Here is a 19,890-nt window from a genome sequence, read left to right on the forward strand (position 1 = left end):
TGCCTAACATTCGATACTAAATAATACTATTCCAAAAATAAAAATAATAAATAATTCGACAGTCTTTATTGTTACTTCACGTAGGTTAGCTTATCAACAATGTACAGCAACTAAATAATTAACAACTTTAATAATAAAACATTCGGGAATGATAAAATAAATTTATTTAATTTATTATTAGAATGAACCACATCAGCTATTTAAAATTCATTGGAAATTAATTATTCATAACTTCGGAGAAATAAAGGTATATTCATATAGTATGGTGCATTCGCGGGGCGTGTTCGAATTCACGAGTTCAATTANCATCTTTCATGACAATTTTAGAACATCCTTTACAGATTCTAGTATAAAAATGAAAACAGAGCCTAAGTATATGCATTTTTTTTTTGCTTTGCTTTAAAAATATTTATTTTATAATCATAATTTTAACTTTTTACTGATGAGGTCCATTTCAGCTAAGCAAATCACAAGAACGTAGACAAATAAAAAGCTATCGGTGAGTTAAGGGAAAGCCTCTTAAATAATACGCATACACGAAGGCATTATAAAATTTATAAAAACCAAAAAATATCATTCACAGCATTGACTACCAGTCACCTACCTACAGTAACAAATCATCAACGTCCAAGAAAACTCACTTAAAACAAAATAAAATGTATGTCAAAAAAAAAATACATTGATTTTTAATTTACTCTGAAAAATAATTAAATGTCTTCCATGCTTTTCACAGCACGAACTATTTTGTAATTAATTAAATAAATAAAAAAGTTTTGCTACTGCTTTCAATTATTCATCATTCTACTTAAATCTAAATTGAATACAACAAAATTACATTCACTGTCATTAATATAAACAATATAAAATACTCACACATATGTAGGTATAACCTACATACCTCCAGATATAAACACATTTGATGATTTCTAAATACACCAGAAGATAAATTAACTAGTTTGATTAGCAAATTATTCGTCCTCTTTATTAGGACTTTTATTTTAAGAAACAGACATTTCTTTCACAACTGAAAGGTATGTATTTTATACATTTCCAAGTACCAACATTCAATAACAATATAGACTCAACATGAGTCAAATAACATGTTGAATATCAATCCAACTTTAATATAGTCTGTTATCTGTAAATATGTATATAAATTGTATATTGTGTAAATATTCGTCACAAGGCACCTCCGTTTGTACTGAACAGAAATCAATTGTCGGAAATTATATTGTATTATGAATATGGAATATATTATAAATTATCGATATATCGTCAAATGTATAAAAATATATGTACAAAACTTATATCTATGTACATGGCACGTATTGGCTTCTTCAATTTATTTAACTAATGATAGTTTGAATCTCTACTTTTATAGTTGTTTACATACAATTACATTTATAGTATTAGAATTTACTTATATAGTTTTAGTCTTAATGGCACTGGATTTTACTTATCAAACTAACCACAGCTACTTACTTACTTTGAATCGCATACATAATTTTAAAACATTTTTTCTCACACAAAATGCTCATCAGAGATCCACCACACCTTGAGTAACAACAAAACTCACTGTTAGTAAAATCCACGATCAATAGGAATTATACATTGTGTCAAGATTCGATTTGACCATGATTGTCACAAAAACTCATTTTAAATTTAGATGAAAAACAATAAAACCTAGGGTTATCATCACAAACTCATCGTTTTACACACATTTAAGTACAAAATCGCACGTTTACTTCTTAACACAACCTAACAGAATCATCAGAACACAGCCTGAGATTCAATCAAGTAACAAATTAAATATGATATGTATTGATTTAACACACACTTCATTTATAGTCCCATAAACAACCAGGTTTGATTTTCATACATTCATAGTTATTAAACTAGAGAGTAACTCCGTTGTGTAGAAAAACTTCTACCGGATAGTAATAATCACCTAAGTGAATAGATTTGAAAATTAGTTGACATCATCCATCGATACCATTTTCACTTGAACTGGACGGTCTTCTGAAACTTCAATTATATTGATTTGAGTCCCTCATAATCACTTTAAAATACTGGCATTAGTGAAAGCGAAGGACATAGGTAGTCATTTTAAGGTATTTTCACATTATTATATGGCGTGGACGTGTATTGTAGAATCTCGTTGAAAACACACAAGACCGAACGTCATTTGTACGTACGCCCCACTTACGCCCCGCGTCAATGTGAATCCACCTTTACATCTTCAGTACCTTAATAAAACTTATCTTCTTCAGTGTCCAAATTGCTCTTATTATTTGGCTGGTTGGAGTGCCTCCTTAACGTTCCCATGGAATCGTACTCATTAGCTATGGCCTTAGGATACAGTTTAGGTGTGGTCATGGCGGTATTATGGTTGTTGGCATTGGCTATGTTGTTGCTTTTGGAGAGAATGATGCCGCTGGTGCCGCCGATGCCCGTGAAAGAAGGCTGTCGTTTCGCTTTACGGGGCTGTGGACAAATAACCAGTTTAATTTAATATTCAATTCAAGATTAGTATCACTTTTTATAAAGGAAGAATATTTTCCCAAATGAGAACTATCAAAAATAAATGTTGAGACGACATTGCTTTTTTTATACTTACTTAGATAGAAATCCTTGAAACCAATCAGAAAAACGATTAACATTCAATGGCTGGAAAATATTAGTGATCATTGAATTGATGACTTTTACATCAAAGTAAGACCCGTGTCTTACTATTTTAGTTGAAATGGAACGGAAAATCTTATAAAAGTCATCAATTCTAAAAAGAAGACATAATAATTTATTATTCCCCTTCTCAATTTCCCGAACACTATAATCCGGGCCTTTTCATGGCGAATCAAAATCAAAATCAAAATCAAAATCAAAAAATATTTATTCAGTTTAGACCACAAGTGGCACTTATGAACGTCAATAGAAAATAATAAAAAAAGAAAAAGGTAGCCCTTATGGGGCACTTTACATGTCTCCTTATCTTTTGGGCCCTACCAATGAATTAATAGGCACTTGAAGGGCTCGTATGTACCATCTTAGACTGAGTTTGTTCCGGCGTTTCTTCTCAGCGCTTGCCATATGTTTGTCTCGAAGCGCTGGTAGGGCCCAAAAGATAAGGAGACATGTAAAGTGCCCCATAAGGGCTACCTTTTCTTTTTTATTATTTACATTTTGACGTTCATAAGTGCCACTTGTGGTCTAAACTGAATTAATATATTTTGATTTGATTTTTGATTTTGACTGCATCTCACTTAAATCAGGTGCGATCGGTCAAATACCTGCCTTGTTCTGGAAAAAAAATACAAAAGTCAACTTACCACTTCCTTCAAAGGCACAGTGACGTAACTATTTTGTTTAGCAGTGATATAGTGCGGGCTGGAAGGCACTCTAGTGCGCCGATGCCAAGGGAACCTCGACCCTCGGCGCTGGGCGAAGATCACGCATGCCAGGCAGGATAGGCAGCCTGAGAAAGGATTAAAATGTTTAAAATATCTATTTTTATTTCCTTTATTAATCCTTCAAGGCCCGCGAATCTAGACACAATAGATAATCAATTGTTATGACATTAATTAATGCCGTCTGGGACTCAAGCGGTAAAGGTACTAACTTTTGCCCGCGGCTTCACCCGCGTGAAATTTCGTTTGTCGCATATCGTCATAAATTATAACCCATATGTTATTCTGGGTTATAAAGAATAATACTGTAAAGTTTCATCAAAATACGTTCAGTAGTTTTTGCGTGAAAGAGTAACAAACATCCAGACATCCAAACATACAATGACATTCAAACTTTCGCCTTTATAATAATAGTAGGATAGGATACCAACAACAGTACATACAAAGCAATTACAAGAATCTTATTTATAGAAGGATCTAAAAAACATAACCCTCCTTCTGGCGCAGTCGGGTAAAAAATATGCAGTTTTGTGAAGCCTTTGCGGAACAACTAGGGCAAACTAGTTTTGATGGAAGTTTGAAGGGAAAGTGAATTTCCAATTTCCATTTCTATGTAAAATGGTACGGATTTGTTACAGCAGATCAGAATGCCGCCAGATTAATTACAAAAATCTAAATTTTTCTCATTTCTTCTTCCTTATTTCTTATCTTTATAAAAAATAAACATGTCGACTTGACCACTCTACACTAAAAAGTCCTTTTGGTATTTTATCAAACTCTATCTAAATGCAAAAATAACTTCTTAAAAAAATGTGGTCAAGTTGTGCCTTAACCATTTTATGTGTTCCATCCTTGTCAAGGGGAGTGCTAACCGTCTCTCCTTTCAATAGACACGGTGGTAGAGCATGAAAATTTTCTTATATACTAACCACGATAAAAAACTTCGACACCGCGATGCAGGTATTTTCATAATTTTTTAGATATAATGACATAAAACATGTACACAGTGACTATTTACATAAACCTAATACGATTAGAAATCGAATAAATATCAAATCTAAAAGCAATAACATTCTTATCAAATATTAAATGCGAAAGACATGAGTTGACCTACATTTTCACTACACTCACGCCATCTGTGGACAACTTTTCGAAACTGTATCAAAAGCTAGTGCCTTGATAACACATGGATGTCGCATAGATAGCGGGTTCCTAACTGGTTTATTTTACACAATCGTAAGGTAGATAATAAAAATCGTGATTTGTCCCAACAATAAATTAAACAATCCACGTCACTAGAATTTCGCAACTGTAATAAAATACTACTGAAATGGTATCAATCAAAGAAGCTTCAATATCATAAATATAACTTCTGTTTACAAGATATTTGGAGCATTTTATTGGCATTTTTATTAGTTAGTTTAAGAATTTGTCACACTGGATTCGTTCCTGTCCTTTTATTCCCTGACCTTCCTTTTGTCTTAGTTCAAATACATGATGCAGGCTGCGTTCACTTTGACCTGACCGCAGACCGCAGAACGCCTTGTCATGCATAAAAAAAATTTAACACTTACCCCTTACTAATTACACGCTTGTTAAACAGTGTTTTGTTGGTATGGAAATGACATTTTAAAAGTGTTTAACGATCGTGTAACTTTTTATTAGTAAGTAGTCCAGTAGAATTAGCTTTTAAATCGGAAATAATTCCTACAAAAGATTTTATTGTTTTAATGGCTTCATTGGTTGCCCATTAAGACTCTCCTAAGTTTTCGACTTCGACGGAGTTGTGCTTAAGTGGTGGGGGCCCCCGAAAGAGGCATTTTTTCGGTTTTCCGGTTATACCGCGTAAAGGACTTACCCTATCAAAAAGTGGTCTTCATGACGGTTGAAGGGCACTTAATCCTGCATTGAATAAGACCAAATTCATATGTTTTGGACAAACCGTTCTCGCGCTAAAGTTCGGCAAAGTAGAAAATATACGTATAGTTAATGATCCTCTCCACGTCCAATGGTTTGTAACCCACAGGCTTCCAAGTCTTGAAAAGTGCCACCTCAACCAGTGTAACCCTATCAAGGCTTACGAGCTTGATGCGCCTATCCTTGTTCGTCCCAGCCGTTCCTTAACTGCGGTTGCTGCACCTCTTCCTGGCACTCACCTGAACGACTCTGTGTTACCTACTGTGGCTGCCCCTCTTCCTTGTATCCTCCTGCATGACTACGTTGCCTAGCCGTATGCCTGGTCTAAGGTTCGACGCCAAAAATCAACAACAACAAGTTCATATTAAAACGCTGAAGAGTTTTTTGTTTGTTTGTTTGAACGCGCTAATCTTAAGAATTACTAGTTTGATTGAAATCATTATTTTTGTGTTGAATAGCTCATACATTGAGGAAGGCTATAGGATATATACAATCACTCTACGACTAATAGAGGCGAAGCAGTAAAGAAAAATGTTGCAAGCACGGGAAATAGTATTTAAACTATTTTCACTCGTACGAAGTTGATTTTGTGGCGTCGAACCTTGGACCAGGCATATGGCTAAGCAATTAAATCGTACAGGAGGGTACAAGGAAGAGGGACAGCCACATTAGGTAACACAGAGTCGTTCAGGAGAGTGCCAGGAAGAGGTGCAGCAACGCAGTTAAGGAACGGCTGGGACGAACAAGGATAAGCGAATCAAACTCGTGAGCCTTGTTAGGGTTACACTGGTTAAGGCGACCCTTTACAAGGCTTGGAAGTATGTGGGTAACAAGCCATTGGACGTGGAGAGGGTCATTAATTATACCTATATTTTCTACTTTGCCGAACTTTAGCGCGAGAACGGTTTGTCCAAAACATATGAATTTGGTCTTATTCAATGCAGGATTAAGTGCCCTTTAACCGTCATGAAGACCACTTTTCGATAGGGTAAGTCCTTTACGCGGTATAACCGGAAAACCGAAAAAACGCCCCTTTCGGGGGCCCCCACCACTTAAGCACAACTCCGTCGAAGTCGAAAACTTAGGAGAGTCTTAATGGGCAACCAATAAAGCCATTAAAGCAAAAAAATCTTTTGTAGGAATTATTTCCGATTTAATCAATTTTTGTGTTTAATTCTACTGGCCTAAAGGGAGTTTAAATATTATTTTAGCTGGTTTAGTTAAATGCATCATCATCATCATTTCAGCCATAGGACGTCCAATGCTGAACATAGGCATCCCAATCCCAAAATAGGGTTGCCAGGTGTCCGGCTTTAGCCGGACATGTTTGGCTTTTTAGCGGCTTGTCCGGCCAAATATTGTCTTGTCCGGCCTGGCCAAATGAAGCACAGAGTCCGGCTTTTGTGTTTTTGGACCTAGCAACCCTATCCCATAATAATTTCCACATAGTTAAACACTTACCCATAACAAAAGCGGCTACCACGCAGCCGACGATGCTGGCAACACCCATTGACTCCTTCTCCGACATCGTGACGAATGACGCCATCTCCACATTCTGGCTGTAGGCTGGCATCGCGTATAGTTCTGAAAAGAAAGAAGAAAATTAGCATTTACCACTTACATAATTAATATTCAAGAAATCGATGTAATTTTAAATGCTACGATTGTGGAAATGTAGTTTTTTTAAACAAAGTTACGGTGTCATTTACTAAAAGGTATTTGGGGTGCCAGATACACTCGTACATTATACAAAGGCGAACCCCGCTTCTGACTAAGAATGGTTTAATATCGTGCGTATTTTATCATGCACGCGGGATGATGATGACTCGTCCCCCCAACCTCCACGATAATATAAAAACACCCCTAAGGAGGGGCATTTTGGCTCAGGCATATATTTTTTTAGGGAGGATCTCCCGCGCTTAAACATACTTACGCCCAGTTCAGACACGCGTTATAACAGCGAGGCTTCTGGGCGATTCTCATTGACGACCTCATTAATGACCATGCAGTTACGGTTTGATGAAAATGTAAGAGAACTGCCTAGCAACAGCGCGATTAAGGACGAAACATACTATTATCCATGTCCTGGTCATCGGAACACAGCGAAACCTGCAGTGTGGACACAGGCACTGGATCGGCATCGCCTCCTCCTGAAACGCTCTCCGTATCTCTTCCAATTGGCCACTAACAATGTGTGCGAGAGTGCATATGGCAATAGCTGCTGCCACTTCAACAATAATGTTGCCTAGTGCGCAGCCTCTGAGAGACTGGGTTCCTCGCGAGGTCGTTGCTCGAGTATGTGGATATGCGCTTGGAACTTCGGTTACCTTCCTCGAAGACTTAATCAAAGTGCCGAAGCGAATATTGTAGCTAAGGCATAAGGCTGAAGAGTCACAATTCTAACGTACCATTGTCCAAATCCTGGTCATCCGAACACAGCGAGACCTGCAGCTGTGGTCCAACGCAGGCGCCGGAGCGGCATCCCCTTCTCCTCACGCGTTCCCCGTTGTCGCACGCCGACCAGCCGCCCCACTCTCCCCAGCCGGCTTCGGACTCTGTAACGAAGGGTTTTTTGATATGGATGTGAAAACATTATGAACGTCCTCTACCAAGACTTGTAAAGTAGTTCCTGTGATTAAAGAAGTATTTATGATCTTAAATAACTATTAAGTAGATTACAAAAAGGTACAATAATTTTAGAATAATTATTTAAGGGGTTGCTACAATGTACCTTTTTATGATGGGCATTTACATTCGGATTTATATTGGAAACGATCGGCAAAAAAAAGTATTAGCACATACACTTTGACCGCAATAGCCATGCCAGAAGTGTTTTTGTTATCGCAATGCTAGTGCCCACTTGTGCCAAATTTAAATATTAAGCCTGTCTGGGGACGAAGAAAATGTTCCCATTTTCGAGCACATTCCTTTAGCATTTAAAAAAAAAGCATTTGAAGTCGAAATGCTATTTAATTTTTAAAAAATGTTGGTTTCGATGTCTTTCGACCTTAAACATTAATTAAAACCACTAATTTCCAATAAACACTCACCAGCGCAGTTATTGACGCACACCCGCCTCTCCATAGCGGCGCCAGCGTCGCAGCCCTCAGGAGAGAGACATTTACGAGTGCGGGTTCGGTGCCCAGTCGCGCCACCCTCGCCGCAGCCGCCGGTGCACTCGCCCCATTCGCTCCAGCAGGACCATTCACCTGGAATTAAAGAATTTTGATCATGGACATTTCAATAGCAAAATACTGAGTTTCTATGACATTTTTTCTGAGCACTAGCTGATATGTTATCCTGTTAGGGCAAGTTACATTTGGGGCTTGTTCATGTGCCATAAAAAAGGCCTACTTAATAAGAGTTTGAATTAGACACGCTAGGTTAAGTTTGTCCCGGGAGTTGACTTACAGCTAGGAAAAAAAACTTGCCAATTATATTCTCTCAACTGAACAAGCAACTCTAATCGCTACGAAAGCATTTCATAGCATGTGTCCAGAACAGGGCTCTCCTACACCTCCTAGTGCGGGCATGTTGTCCCCCACCTCTGACGGTGGAGCAAATCCTCCCGGGTTTCCCATCCGCTATCCCCTTCTAAGAGCTCGGTCAGCATGTAACATCTCTTTGCCAAAGAACTGCTGGAAAAGGAAACTTGCCAATGCCCTCTTACCTGAACAAGCATGTGTATTGCAAGCCCTAAGCTTCTCAGGGGATCCAGAACAAGGCTGCCTCCTACACCTCCTAGTGCAAGCCTGTTGTCCCCCGCCGCAGACGGCGGAGCAAGTCCCCAAGGGGTTTCAAAGCAAACCACTGTCTTCTTCCATGAGTTCAGTCAGTGCTATCCCTTTGACAAAGAACAGCTGGGAAAGAACACTTTAGAATGCTACCCTCTTACCTGAACAAGCGTGTGTATTGCAAGCCCTCAGCATCTCAGGGGAGCCAGAACAGGGCTGCCTCCTACACCTCCTAGTGCGGGCTTGTTGTCCCCCGTCGCAGACGGCGGAGCAAGTCCCCCAGGGGCCTCAGGGCAAACCATTGTCTTCTTTTACGAGCTCAGTCAGTGCCATCCCTTTGGAAAAGATCAGCTGGAAAAAAAACACTTTATAGTACTACCCTCTTACCTGAACAAGCGTGTGTATTGCAAGCCCTCAGCATCTCAGGGGAGCCAGAACAGGGCTGCCTTCTACACCTCCGAATGCGGGCCTGTTGTCCCCTGCCGCAGACGACGGAGCAAGTCCCCCAGGGGCCCCAAGGCAAACCATTGTCTTCTTCTACGAGCTCAATCAGTGCCATCCCTTTGGCAAAAAACAGCTGGGAAAGAACACTTTAGAGTACTACCCTCTTACCTGAACAAGCATGTGTATTGCAAGCCCTAAGCATTTCAGGGGATCCAGAACAGGGCTGTCTCCTGCACCTCCTAGTGCGGGCCTGTTGTCCCCCGCCGCAGACGGCGGAACAAGTCCCCCAGGGGCCCCAGGGCTCCCACCCGTTATCTTCTTCTAAGGGCTCGCTGCTACATCGGCCGCGACCGGTGCAGTACCTTTCTTCTTCTTTAGCTAGGGATAGCTGGAAGAAATAAGACAAAATAAATTAGCATAAGAAAATATCTACATCATCATCATCTTCATCTTTTTAGCCATTAGGACGTCCACTGTTGAACATAGGCCTCCCCCAATGATTTCCACAATGGCCAGTTGGTGGCGGCCTGCATCCAGCGCCTTCCCGCTATCTTTATGAGTTTGTCGGTTCACCTTATCGGTGAACGTCCAATGCTGCGCTTTCCGGTACGTAAGGTAATTAATATCTACATAGTAAGCATTATTATAGTTACTCATAGTTCTAAAGAACTAGGGTGTAGGAGTACTCGATAAGTCATCTTAAACCTAAAGTTCAAGATTATAAAAAATAGATGAATTTTAAAACCCTACCTTGATTTGTTCTGGTGACTGAGCTTTGCATAAGAATTTAAATCGCTTCTCCATGTAACTGCCTTCTGACGAGTTATCTGAAAATACAAATTGAAAACATATTAATTAAACAATTTAAAGACTCTAAAATAAGCAGTATTTTACTCCAGACGTTATTTGTTTCAAGAGAACCATATAAATCTGACATTTCAGCGGTTTTTTTTTACGTCATTCGTTCTTTTTAAGCCAAATGACGTCCACTGCAGGACAAAGGCCTCCTCCAAAGTTTTCCACATTGCACGGTCCTGCGCTGCCCGCATCCAGGCTCTTCCCGCGACCTTTACCAGATCGTCGGTCCACCTAGTAAGAGGCCTGCCCACGCTACGTCTTCCAACCCGTGGTCACCACTCAAGAACTTTTACGTCATTGCTATGAAACTATTTTTTTCTCTAAAGAATACATTGCTACACAACACTTACCAGGAATCTGGACCCACGGTGTCCAAGCTGTAGCCTTCCTAACTTCACAGGGTCTCAGATCACAGATCTGCCTCTCAGTCTTGTTGCCCTCGCAGTCGGCGCCGCCATGCTTGGGGGCCGGGTCCGAGCAGTTCCTTCTGCGTTCCTTCCACCCGGCCGAAGGGCCGCAGTTGGCCCCACCAGCGCTGGTGCAAGCAGACCAGGGACCCCAGGATGACCAGCCTCCGTCTATTGGGGCTAGTTCTGGGTCTGAAATGTTGAGTTAGTTTTATGACTTAAGATGAAGACTGGGTGAAAAGAGAGGTCTTCGTGACATCATTTGGGAAGGAGTACTGGAATGCTATTGATAGAATCCAGAAAATCAGAGCTTTTTTACGTAATGAAGTTACGTGGTTTGTCATGCACAAAATATGGATCTAAAATCAACTTCTACGGAGGTAAAGAATCAATAAAAGCGTTTTCTAAAAGCCTGTTTGATTTGCAAAAAGATAATGACTTTTTATATTAATGATCAATAAAATTATTGACTCCAATAGTCCAATAAAGATAAAAAGATAAGGAAATACGTAAAGGCACTATAAAATGGCAAAACTTGACAATCATTATTTTGTCAATTTCTTACAAATAGTTTATCGAATAAGTATCTCACCAGGACATGGAGGTAGATTAGAGCAGTACACGTCCTGCGAATCCAGTCCCACACAAACTCGGCCTCCGAACTTGGGCTCGGGGGCGGAGCACGACCGCCGGCGCGACTTGACCGCAATACCGCAGGACGCGGAGCATTCTGACCATCCCGACCACGGTGACCAGCCGCCATGAACTGTGCAGTTGGTTACGGATATTTGCGGACCTAGACATAAAATAAACAAATGACAGTAGGGAACTTAATGGCGCATTTACACTGTGCGGGAAATTGATTGAGACATACAGTGTAAACACGAACTTCAGTTAGTTTCGCCGCGCGTCACCCATACTTCGGTGTGCGTGCTCGCGCTTCGTCGCGGTCATATTAAAGTGTAACTGCGCTATAAAACGTGGTACGCTTTACTTTCCCGCCAATAAATCTCAGCCACAGATTAGAGAGAGTATGTCCGCGGTCTTAATCATTTTAAAAACAATCGGTATTCAAATATTTTAAATTTAGAACCTCGGCTGTAAATTGGAAAAAGAAGATAATAAAAGACTGTAGAAATGTGATTCAGACTGCCAATCTGAGTATTCAAAATAATAACAAACGACTGTCCGGTCGATTTTCCCACGAATCACCGATGTTGAAATAACAAATGACTATCAACGATTATGTGGTTGATTAAACCACAGCTCGTAACAATGCGTTGTGGCCATTTCTTATTAGAATACAAATCAATACTCATCAGAAGCATAAATCATAATTATTATTTAAATAACTGTCTATGTCACCCAGTGTTATTTAATTTAAAAAAACCCTCAATTGGCCCAGTTTTTATCGATTTTTGCACTTGTTATCAATACATTTAGCGAAATTTTTGCACTGCAAAAATAACTTACCATGGCAACTCAGTCCTCCATTGGCCGGTTTAGGGTTGTCGCACCGGCGCGTGCGGCACATGCACATATCAGGCTTTTCATCTCCGTACACCGAATGAGACGTCCCGTCTTGCATGCACGGCGCCCAAGTTGACCAGGATGACCAGCCTCCGTCCACTGTGAAAAAATGTAACATTAGAAACGAAGAAATTGCAGAATAGGCAGTAAGTAGGAGCAAGCAACTAAATGAAGATTCTCCTCAATGGATTTTGGATAGAATTTGAACTTTATGTCATCTTTATTTAATATCAGAAATGGGCATATCCTTTGCAGAAAGCTCGTAGAATTATTAAACTTTAAAACGCCAGTGGGCACATAGCTCGTAGTAGAACGTTTCTATGTTCAAAGGGCCAGAAAAGCTATCGAGAGGCGATCACGGATCAGAAGACGTATTGGCATGCCTTCCTACTAATGTATTGACGAACAGATGAAAAACGCGAGAAGTACCTGGATGCGGACAGCAAAAGGCCAACCGTTGTGGAAATTATAAGTGCCACTTGTGGTCTAAACTGAATAAATACTTTTGATTTTGATTTTTGATTTTGAATTCCTCAAGGATTTGTCCAGCAGTGTGCTTTCGATGAAACGAACTATATGAAAATAAAGATATGAGACACTTACCAGGTGTGGTCGAAGTCGGGCAGCTCCCAGTGTTCTGAACCAACTCCGGGTCAGTCCTTCCTCTGACCCTCACGCAGATTTCCCTTGCGCTATCCCAAGCGCAGTACGGGTCGCTTGCGCCTACGCAGCCGGAGCGACTCTTAGACACTCTTAACATCTTCCACGATGAAAGAAATGAGACACTTACCAGGTGCAGTCGAAGTCGGGCAGCTCCCAGTACTTTGTACCAGCTCCGGGTCAGTCCTTCCTGTAACCCTCACGCAGATTTCCCACGCGCTACCCCACTCGCAGTAAGGGTCGCTTGTGCCGACGGAGCCTGAGCGAATCTTGTAGACTCGTTACATTTTCCACAATAAAAGAAATGAGACACTTACCAGGTGTAGTAGAAGTCGGGCAGCTACCCGTATTCTGGACCAACTCCGGGTCAGTCCTTCCTCTGACCCTCACGCAGATCTCTCTTGCGCTATCCCAAGCGCAGTACGGGTCGCTTGCGCCTACGCAGCCGGAGCGACTCTTATAGCGCTCGCAGCGCTCGCTGCCAATGCGTAGGATGCCGTTGGAACTGCCGATGTAGACCGACATCTGGAGGTATAGGAATACAAATATTGTAGACAAGAAAGTAGTTCCTTCTGTTGAGATACACTGGCCTTTTCACGACTAAGCTATTAACTCATTTTTGATGTTTTTTGTAGAGATAGATTGAACTTTGTAAAAGAAAATTGGCTGCTTTAAAGTCGGGAAATAAAAACTTGAAAAGTATGAGATAGGAGATTAAACTTATAATAGGAATTGTAAGTAGTAATCGAGGAATTATGCAAAGCTCAGGTTCTGAGGCCAAAAAACTAATAATTTCAAAGTTTTTTTGCAATAATACTTACAGTTTCCTTCACAAACTGCATCGCTTGCACGTCAAGACTCCTTTCTCCGTCTCCCAACTTCCACACCTCCACCAAGCACGCTCCCACGAAACGGGGTAAAACCGCCAACTTCATAACTTCCCCAGCCTGTGTGGACACGAATACGACGAACTGTTTCCCCACGCTCTTCGTTTGCGTGACGTCAACAGTGACGTGTGTGAAGCGATGTGGGGTGACCTTGAAGACAGGCTCCCCAGAAATGGGTTGGATGGACTCGTACATTAACTTGTAGTTGTGGTATTCTATAGCTTGGTGCGTGCTGTAAGAAATATTCAAAGTTATAGGGTACTATGATTTTGAATCAAAAAACAAATGATAAAAACTACCAAGACTGAAATGTGCTTAAAAACTACTAAACTACTGAGAGCTTCTTGGTGTGGAGGTCGTTCAAAAATTGAGTTGTCAGTTCTTTGTCACTGTACTTTCCTCAACTATTTTTATTTGACAACATTTATGTATATTATAACGTGGGCTATGGGTTCTAGTTAGCACTAACTTTATGTTCTTTGAAGATGACTAAAGCTATGACGACACTCTATCACTATCAGTAAAGTCACGAACATGAAATTCTACATACGAGTACAATTAATATTATTATCTACAGCTCTCTTGTAATTGCTCGAAGAAATAGATTGAAAATAAACACTTTTCATGCCCTCGAATGAAACCTCTCAAAAACGAGTTTAACAATCTCACCTGGCATCAGGTCTGCATCTAAAATGGTCCTTAGTTTGAATGCTCGGAGACCTTGGCTCCCAGGTGTTAGTAGGAGTGTCCTGCACCTTGAATGGACCTTCAAACGCCGCGTGGATGTCAGACATGTTGTAGATGCATACTGCACTGCCGGTTATGCTGTTGCTGTAGAAAGAACAGAAAAAATATGTAAAAAAAACAGGTGAGAAAAAGTGAAAAGCACTCATTTGAAACATTTTTGCTCCAATATTTTACTGCGCCCATATAAGAAAATGTGTTAGATTCACAGGCGAATCGGGAAAAATGCGTAAATATTTATTTAACGTAAATTAGACTTTAGTATGATCAAACAATAGGTAACTCAAATAGGTAGGTAGGTACTCGATGAAAATTAATTTCCGTGTGCCATCAAAATTTAATTACCAAAGGACTATTTATAATTATTATAATTGACTGACTCAAATATAGTTTAAACTAGGTAGATTATTATCCTCATATTAATTCAAAATAGGTCATAAGAACGCAATTAGCACCACTAATTGAGTGGCGATAACGGAATAATACCAATAATAATAATAAACGTACATTATCAATAACAACAAGCATACTTGCGTAAGTGTATGTACTTATGTTCTTATCAGTGTGGCAAGGTACCTACAATGATTCAATGATAACATTATCGACAGCATGGCGGTGTGCTTGAGTAAATCATGATACCCAGACAGCCTGGCAGCGCGTGGATATGACTTCATCGGGCAAGTATTCGAAAATGTTAGGTTTGCTTTGTTGATAAAGGTTAGCGGGTATAGCACTTTGGACTTGAAATTATCAATTCCAGTAACAATAAATACAAATCAATAAATGATCAACGATGTAAATAACCTGACGCTATGTAATAGTTGTGGAAATTCTACGCCGCAATTTAATTTTACCTAATTACTCGTAATTAGTGCAGTTCAGCAGTGGACGTCCTATAGCTGAGATGATGATGATGATGATGATGATGAATTAGTGCAGAATGATGCTAGATACAAGTAAGTAGTTAGTAAGTGTCTGTTTGGAAACTGGCGTGCTAATGATAAAAACACCTTTGTATTACTGATAACAGCATACAGGGTGGAAACGATAAGTGATCTCACTCGATCGTTTCCACCCTATATAAAACTGAAAACTGCAACGTAGTTTATACTTTTTAGGCAAAATAAACATACCTAGGCGTAGTAAACGCAGCCACCAATATCTTCTCCTGCGACAAATACTCCACGCTCTGAACCTCGTCATAGTAAAACGGAACGACTCCAGGCACTGGGCATATCAGGCGAGCCTTCAGAAAGGTACTCCATTTGTCTTTGAAGAGAAGAAAACCTCCTTTATCATTCTTGCACACTCGAGCTATCCTCGAGTAGATTGTCTGAAAAAAAACAAGATTTCACTCCACAATCACAAAAAACCATTTCCATCCTTAATGTCATAGCTACAAAAGTGATTTTCGTGCTACCTTTCCACAGTTCATGAACTCCACGGCCATTTCCCTGAACACGAAATAGACGAAATTGTCGTCTTCGAAGCTCCCAACGAATTGGGGTTCGTTCAACCAGTTCAGGTCATATTGAGGAGTTCGCAGCATGCCTGTGTATAGAAGGGATGTTCCGGTACTCCTGTAACAAAATAAAACAAAAGATTTAAAACACTATTTATAATAACCGCTAGCACATACAATACTACGTAACAGAAGTTCCCCTCAAAATTCCATCCGAACTATAGAAGGTCGTCGAAATTCAAATACCACAGGTTTTACAAATAAGTGCAGTTCTCCTACCCACACCACAATGGCTATCATCTACCCATATATCGTAACATAGAAGATTCACATTTGGCGTGTATGCATTTTATCTTCTCTTTTAGCTTTAACTTCGCCACATACCATGTAGATGTACTTTACCTGCAAATGGCAGTGTCAGAGCTGCCGAAGTCAGTCGGAGTTCCAGCATAGTAGTCCCCACTACTGGTCAGGATGGCAGTCACGTTGGCATGAGGGTTATACGGGCAGCTGGCTATTCCTGTCACTGACTCCAGCTCTGTGCTCACCGATTCAATCTGAAGACAAGGAAACATCTATGGCTTAAGAACTTAAGAGGATTGAATTCGAAATACCTAATTGATGAGGAACCAGCTCGATGGCGTTGAACGGACTAATGGATAGATTTTAATAACATCATAAAGTGAAATTACTTCAAACATCAGTTAATGAAAGGGAAAACGACTACAACCTGTTAAGATCTTTGCTAATACCGCACTGGGTGTACCTTCACAAGTTTCACCAACTTATTGCGAAATGTATGCAAAGAATGAGACAGAATTCCAGGTCTAACGTCTAAAATCTTAGTGTGTTGACTACACCTTTCGTGAATAAAAACAATTTCTATAACGAATTACTTTAAAGAACCCTGCACTGGTAATGATTAGGACAGAGTAGTTGGATATTTGCAAGCATGCTAGTTTTGTCAAAAAAAAAACTTATTCAAAGGCAGGTACTAAGATATTAATCACAGATAAATTACCTCTCTCCAACTGCACATAGGACTAAAAGCGTTGGTCCCACAAGCAAACAGCTTGTGTCCATGCAACAGCAGAACCTTCACGTAGTTGTGGCAGTCCTCCTCCGTCTGGCCTTTGTACTGGCACATCTTCACCTTCTCTGGAGGAGCCGGCCAGTCTGCCTTCTCATGCTGGCGGAGACTCCGTAAGGAGAGGCGGTAGAGGGCGTCCCTGTAACAATTAAAAGTCCCCGTAAAGTAGTGATAAATCTATCTTCTACCAACTGATTAATCACGAAATCTCAGAAACTATAAATAACACCTACAAACTTGTAGCAGGTAGGTAGGTTCCTTAAGTATAGGGTGTAAACATCCGCTAAGAATGGATTTTATAAAACTTCACCCCTAAGGGGGTAAAACGGGATCCACGCGTACGAAGTTGCGGGCGGCCGCTAGTAAGTACTTTCATATACCTAGTTATTTCAAAATACGATCGATAAAGAAAACAGTCTATCCAGCAAACAAGTTTTATTAATCTGTTGTTGAGCAATATCTTGGTATGTAGAAACATTCAATGATTAAAATAGATATAAAACTAACGTTTGCGCATTTGATTACAAATTGACCTCTAGCAAACTGTACAAGTAAACGTAAAGAGCGTCCTTGCAAAACAATAGTGCGTTTCATATCGCGAATATTATTGAAATCTAAAACCAAACGTTACAAATAAGTCCCTGATACGAAGTAGTAAATCACGTAGCGGAATATATGAAACTTAACACTGGCGGAGAACAAGCACGATTGTGTATCGAATTTCTGTGCAATAGTTGTAACGAATAAGTAATGGTGCGTCTACATTTGAACGCAAATAATTTATAAATTTTGAATAGCCGTGTGATTCCGTCAAAGTCTTGGACGAAAAATGGTTTATTTGTCCAAGAGCAGAGTAGAATAGGACCCCTTCTTCCTGTAAGAGGCGACTAAGGGAAGAATCCGGAGAAGCATCCGGTCTCTCTAACTAACCAAGTATGGGCCAAGGCCTCGATCTGAGGTAAATTAGGGAGGGTCGTTCTCCTGCAATGATGATGAAATTTCCTGATGATTTTTAATGGGCATGGCTCTGAATTCTGTAGAACTTCTACCAGCTCTATTTTCTTTCTTTTAATTCTGTTTTTGGGAGAGGTGGCGTGTTTACCATGACCTAAGATTTGACACTCGAAATAGTCTCAGATAGCTGCACTATTGTGGTCACTTCTTAACGCCACTGAAATGGGATCGGTTTGATACCGCGTTTCAAGTATTGGTAACGGCTACTTGATAAATATTTTATGGACCAGATTAGTGTTTATGTTGCCATTTTATCGGCAGTTGTATTTCCTAGTTTACAAGTATTTCAGAAATGCCTGGAGTTGATTTAAGCTATGTTTGAGATAACGCTGTAGTAGAATATCTGTCCATGAACAATAAATGGACGCCAATTTTCATAAAAATCACAAAAATTGACAGTTTTACCCATGTTTCTGTAGTTCAGTTAGTGCAGTCTTTCGACAAATTAATTAATGGTCCTTTTTAACCAAGTCCTATCTGAGGCAGTTGATTTTTCTAAAGAAAAAAACTATATTTTAGAGTAAAATATGCTTTTTTATAAATATTTAAAGAAAACAGCGGATACGGAAAGGCTGCTGGTGTATAATATGGAACTCCCTGTAGCAGTAGATATCATCATGAAATCAGATCTGATTAGAGAGACACGATATTTGACAGGGTCGGACTGGGCCGGAAGGGCCCGGGTGGCTGATCGCAATCCCGAGGCCCGAGACAATACTAAAATAAAGTAAAAGAATAAGTAGGTATTTACTAATAACAAATAATAATAAAAACACAGATANCGCACGTCAGCTCCACATAAGCCAGGCCTGGGTTTCGAAAGTTTTAAGACGCATTCGGGAGACTGGTGGCTGTATCCCGAGACCTTAACATTTTCGAAACCCAGGACTGGCTTATGTGGAACTGACGTGCGACAGCCCGCTGGCTGAGCCCTTCTTGCAATAGTGCAACGATTTGTGCTGCTTCTGAAGGTGTAGAATCCCAGGTAAAGTGTCAAAAGAAGCGGAGATGTGTATGGATCAACGTGTAGAAACAAAAATCGAAAACACGTGCTTTTATAGGGAGTAAATAGGCCGCAACTCGAGACGTATCAAACAGTTGATACATGTATTTTTCCTTACTTCTTCACTTCAACCGGGATATCTTTTTAAATACTGGTGTGATTTAAATGAATTTGGTATCAATTTAAAGCTAAAAGTTTAATCTTTAAAATGGTGCTACTTTTTTTGTTACTAACAAATTCGTTAGTACACAAGATCGCGTGGAAACAACTTCATGTAAGTGATTCCATACTTTTGCTCGCGAGTGTAGTTATATTTACATATTTGTAGACAAAGAAATTTTCTACAAATTATGACTGTACAATTTTTTGTACGACGCGTAGTTTCCGAGACATGCACGCGGGCAACCGTAGCACAGGAGACACGCTGCGCGGGCCCCCTGTACTACGGTTGCCGCATGCCCCGCAACCCAGGCCCGTGGGGGGCCCGCGCAGGCTGGGGCCCGGCTGGCAAATGCCACCCCGACTGTATGGCCAGTCCGACGCTGATATTTGATATCGATAGATAATCATGAAATTATAATCTTTTCCATGATATAGATCTAGTTATATATTTTCCTTTTTTCTATTTATAAATAAAATATGCACATTCTACGTGAGTTCTCTTAGGCTGAGTTGCACCACCTAACTTTGACCGTAACTCCGACCGTAAGTCTAAGGCTAAGGCTGGGTTGCACCA

The 19,890-nt window shown here is 40.1% G+C and overlaps 1 protein-coding gene and 1 non-coding gene across 2 annotated transcripts in view; both read right to left on the minus strand.

The window, feature by feature from the left end:
* Positions 1-734: 734 nt before the first annotated feature.
* The window catches only part of Sema5c (Semaphorin 5c), a 51,709-nt gene continuing 32,553 nt past the window's right edge, over positions 735-19,890 (minus strand). The window contains exons 4-20 of the mRNA XM_028300599.1: positions 17,069-17,276; positions 16,450-16,604; positions 16,006-16,165; positions 15,719-15,918; positions 14,511-14,672; positions 13,776-14,073; positions 13,272-13,479; positions 12,238-12,393; positions 11,357-11,560; positions 10,708-10,956; positions 10,250-10,326; positions 9,668-9,887; positions 8,372-8,530; positions 7,730-7,876; positions 6,783-6,905; positions 3,327-3,472; positions 735-2,484 (exon numbers count right to left, since the gene is read on the minus strand). Coding sequence (XP_028156400.1) covers positions 2,248-2,484; positions 3,327-3,472; positions 6,783-6,905; positions 7,730-7,876; positions 8,372-8,530; positions 9,668-9,887; positions 10,250-10,326; positions 10,708-10,956; positions 11,357-11,560; positions 12,238-12,393; positions 13,272-13,479; positions 13,776-14,073; positions 14,511-14,672; positions 15,719-15,918; positions 16,006-16,165; positions 16,450-16,604; positions 17,069-17,276 — 3,109 coding nt within the window. The 3' untranslated portion in view covers positions 735-2,247. The remainder of the gene's footprint in view (positions 2,485-3,326; positions 3,473-6,782; positions 6,906-7,729; positions 7,877-8,371; positions 8,531-9,667; positions 9,888-10,249; positions 10,327-10,707; positions 10,957-11,356; positions 11,561-12,237; positions 12,394-13,271; positions 13,480-13,775; positions 14,074-14,510; positions 14,673-15,718; positions 15,919-16,005; positions 16,166-16,449; positions 16,605-17,068; positions 17,277-19,890) is intronic.
* LOC114349995 (U6atac minor spliceosomal RNA) lies at positions 4,209-4,298 on the minus strand. Its single transcript, XR_003655666.1, has one exon. It is a non-coding gene; the product is annotated as a U6atac minor spliceosomal RNA (small nuclear RNA).

Source organism: Ostrinia furnacalis, unplaced genomic scaffold (assembly GCF_004193835.3).
Source record: "Ostrinia furnacalis isolate ACB-3 unplaced genomic scaffold, ASM419383v2 OfSCF0767, whole genome shotgun sequence".
Taxonomy (NCBI): domain Eukaryota; kingdom Metazoa; phylum Arthropoda; class Insecta; order Lepidoptera; family Crambidae; genus Ostrinia; species Ostrinia furnacalis.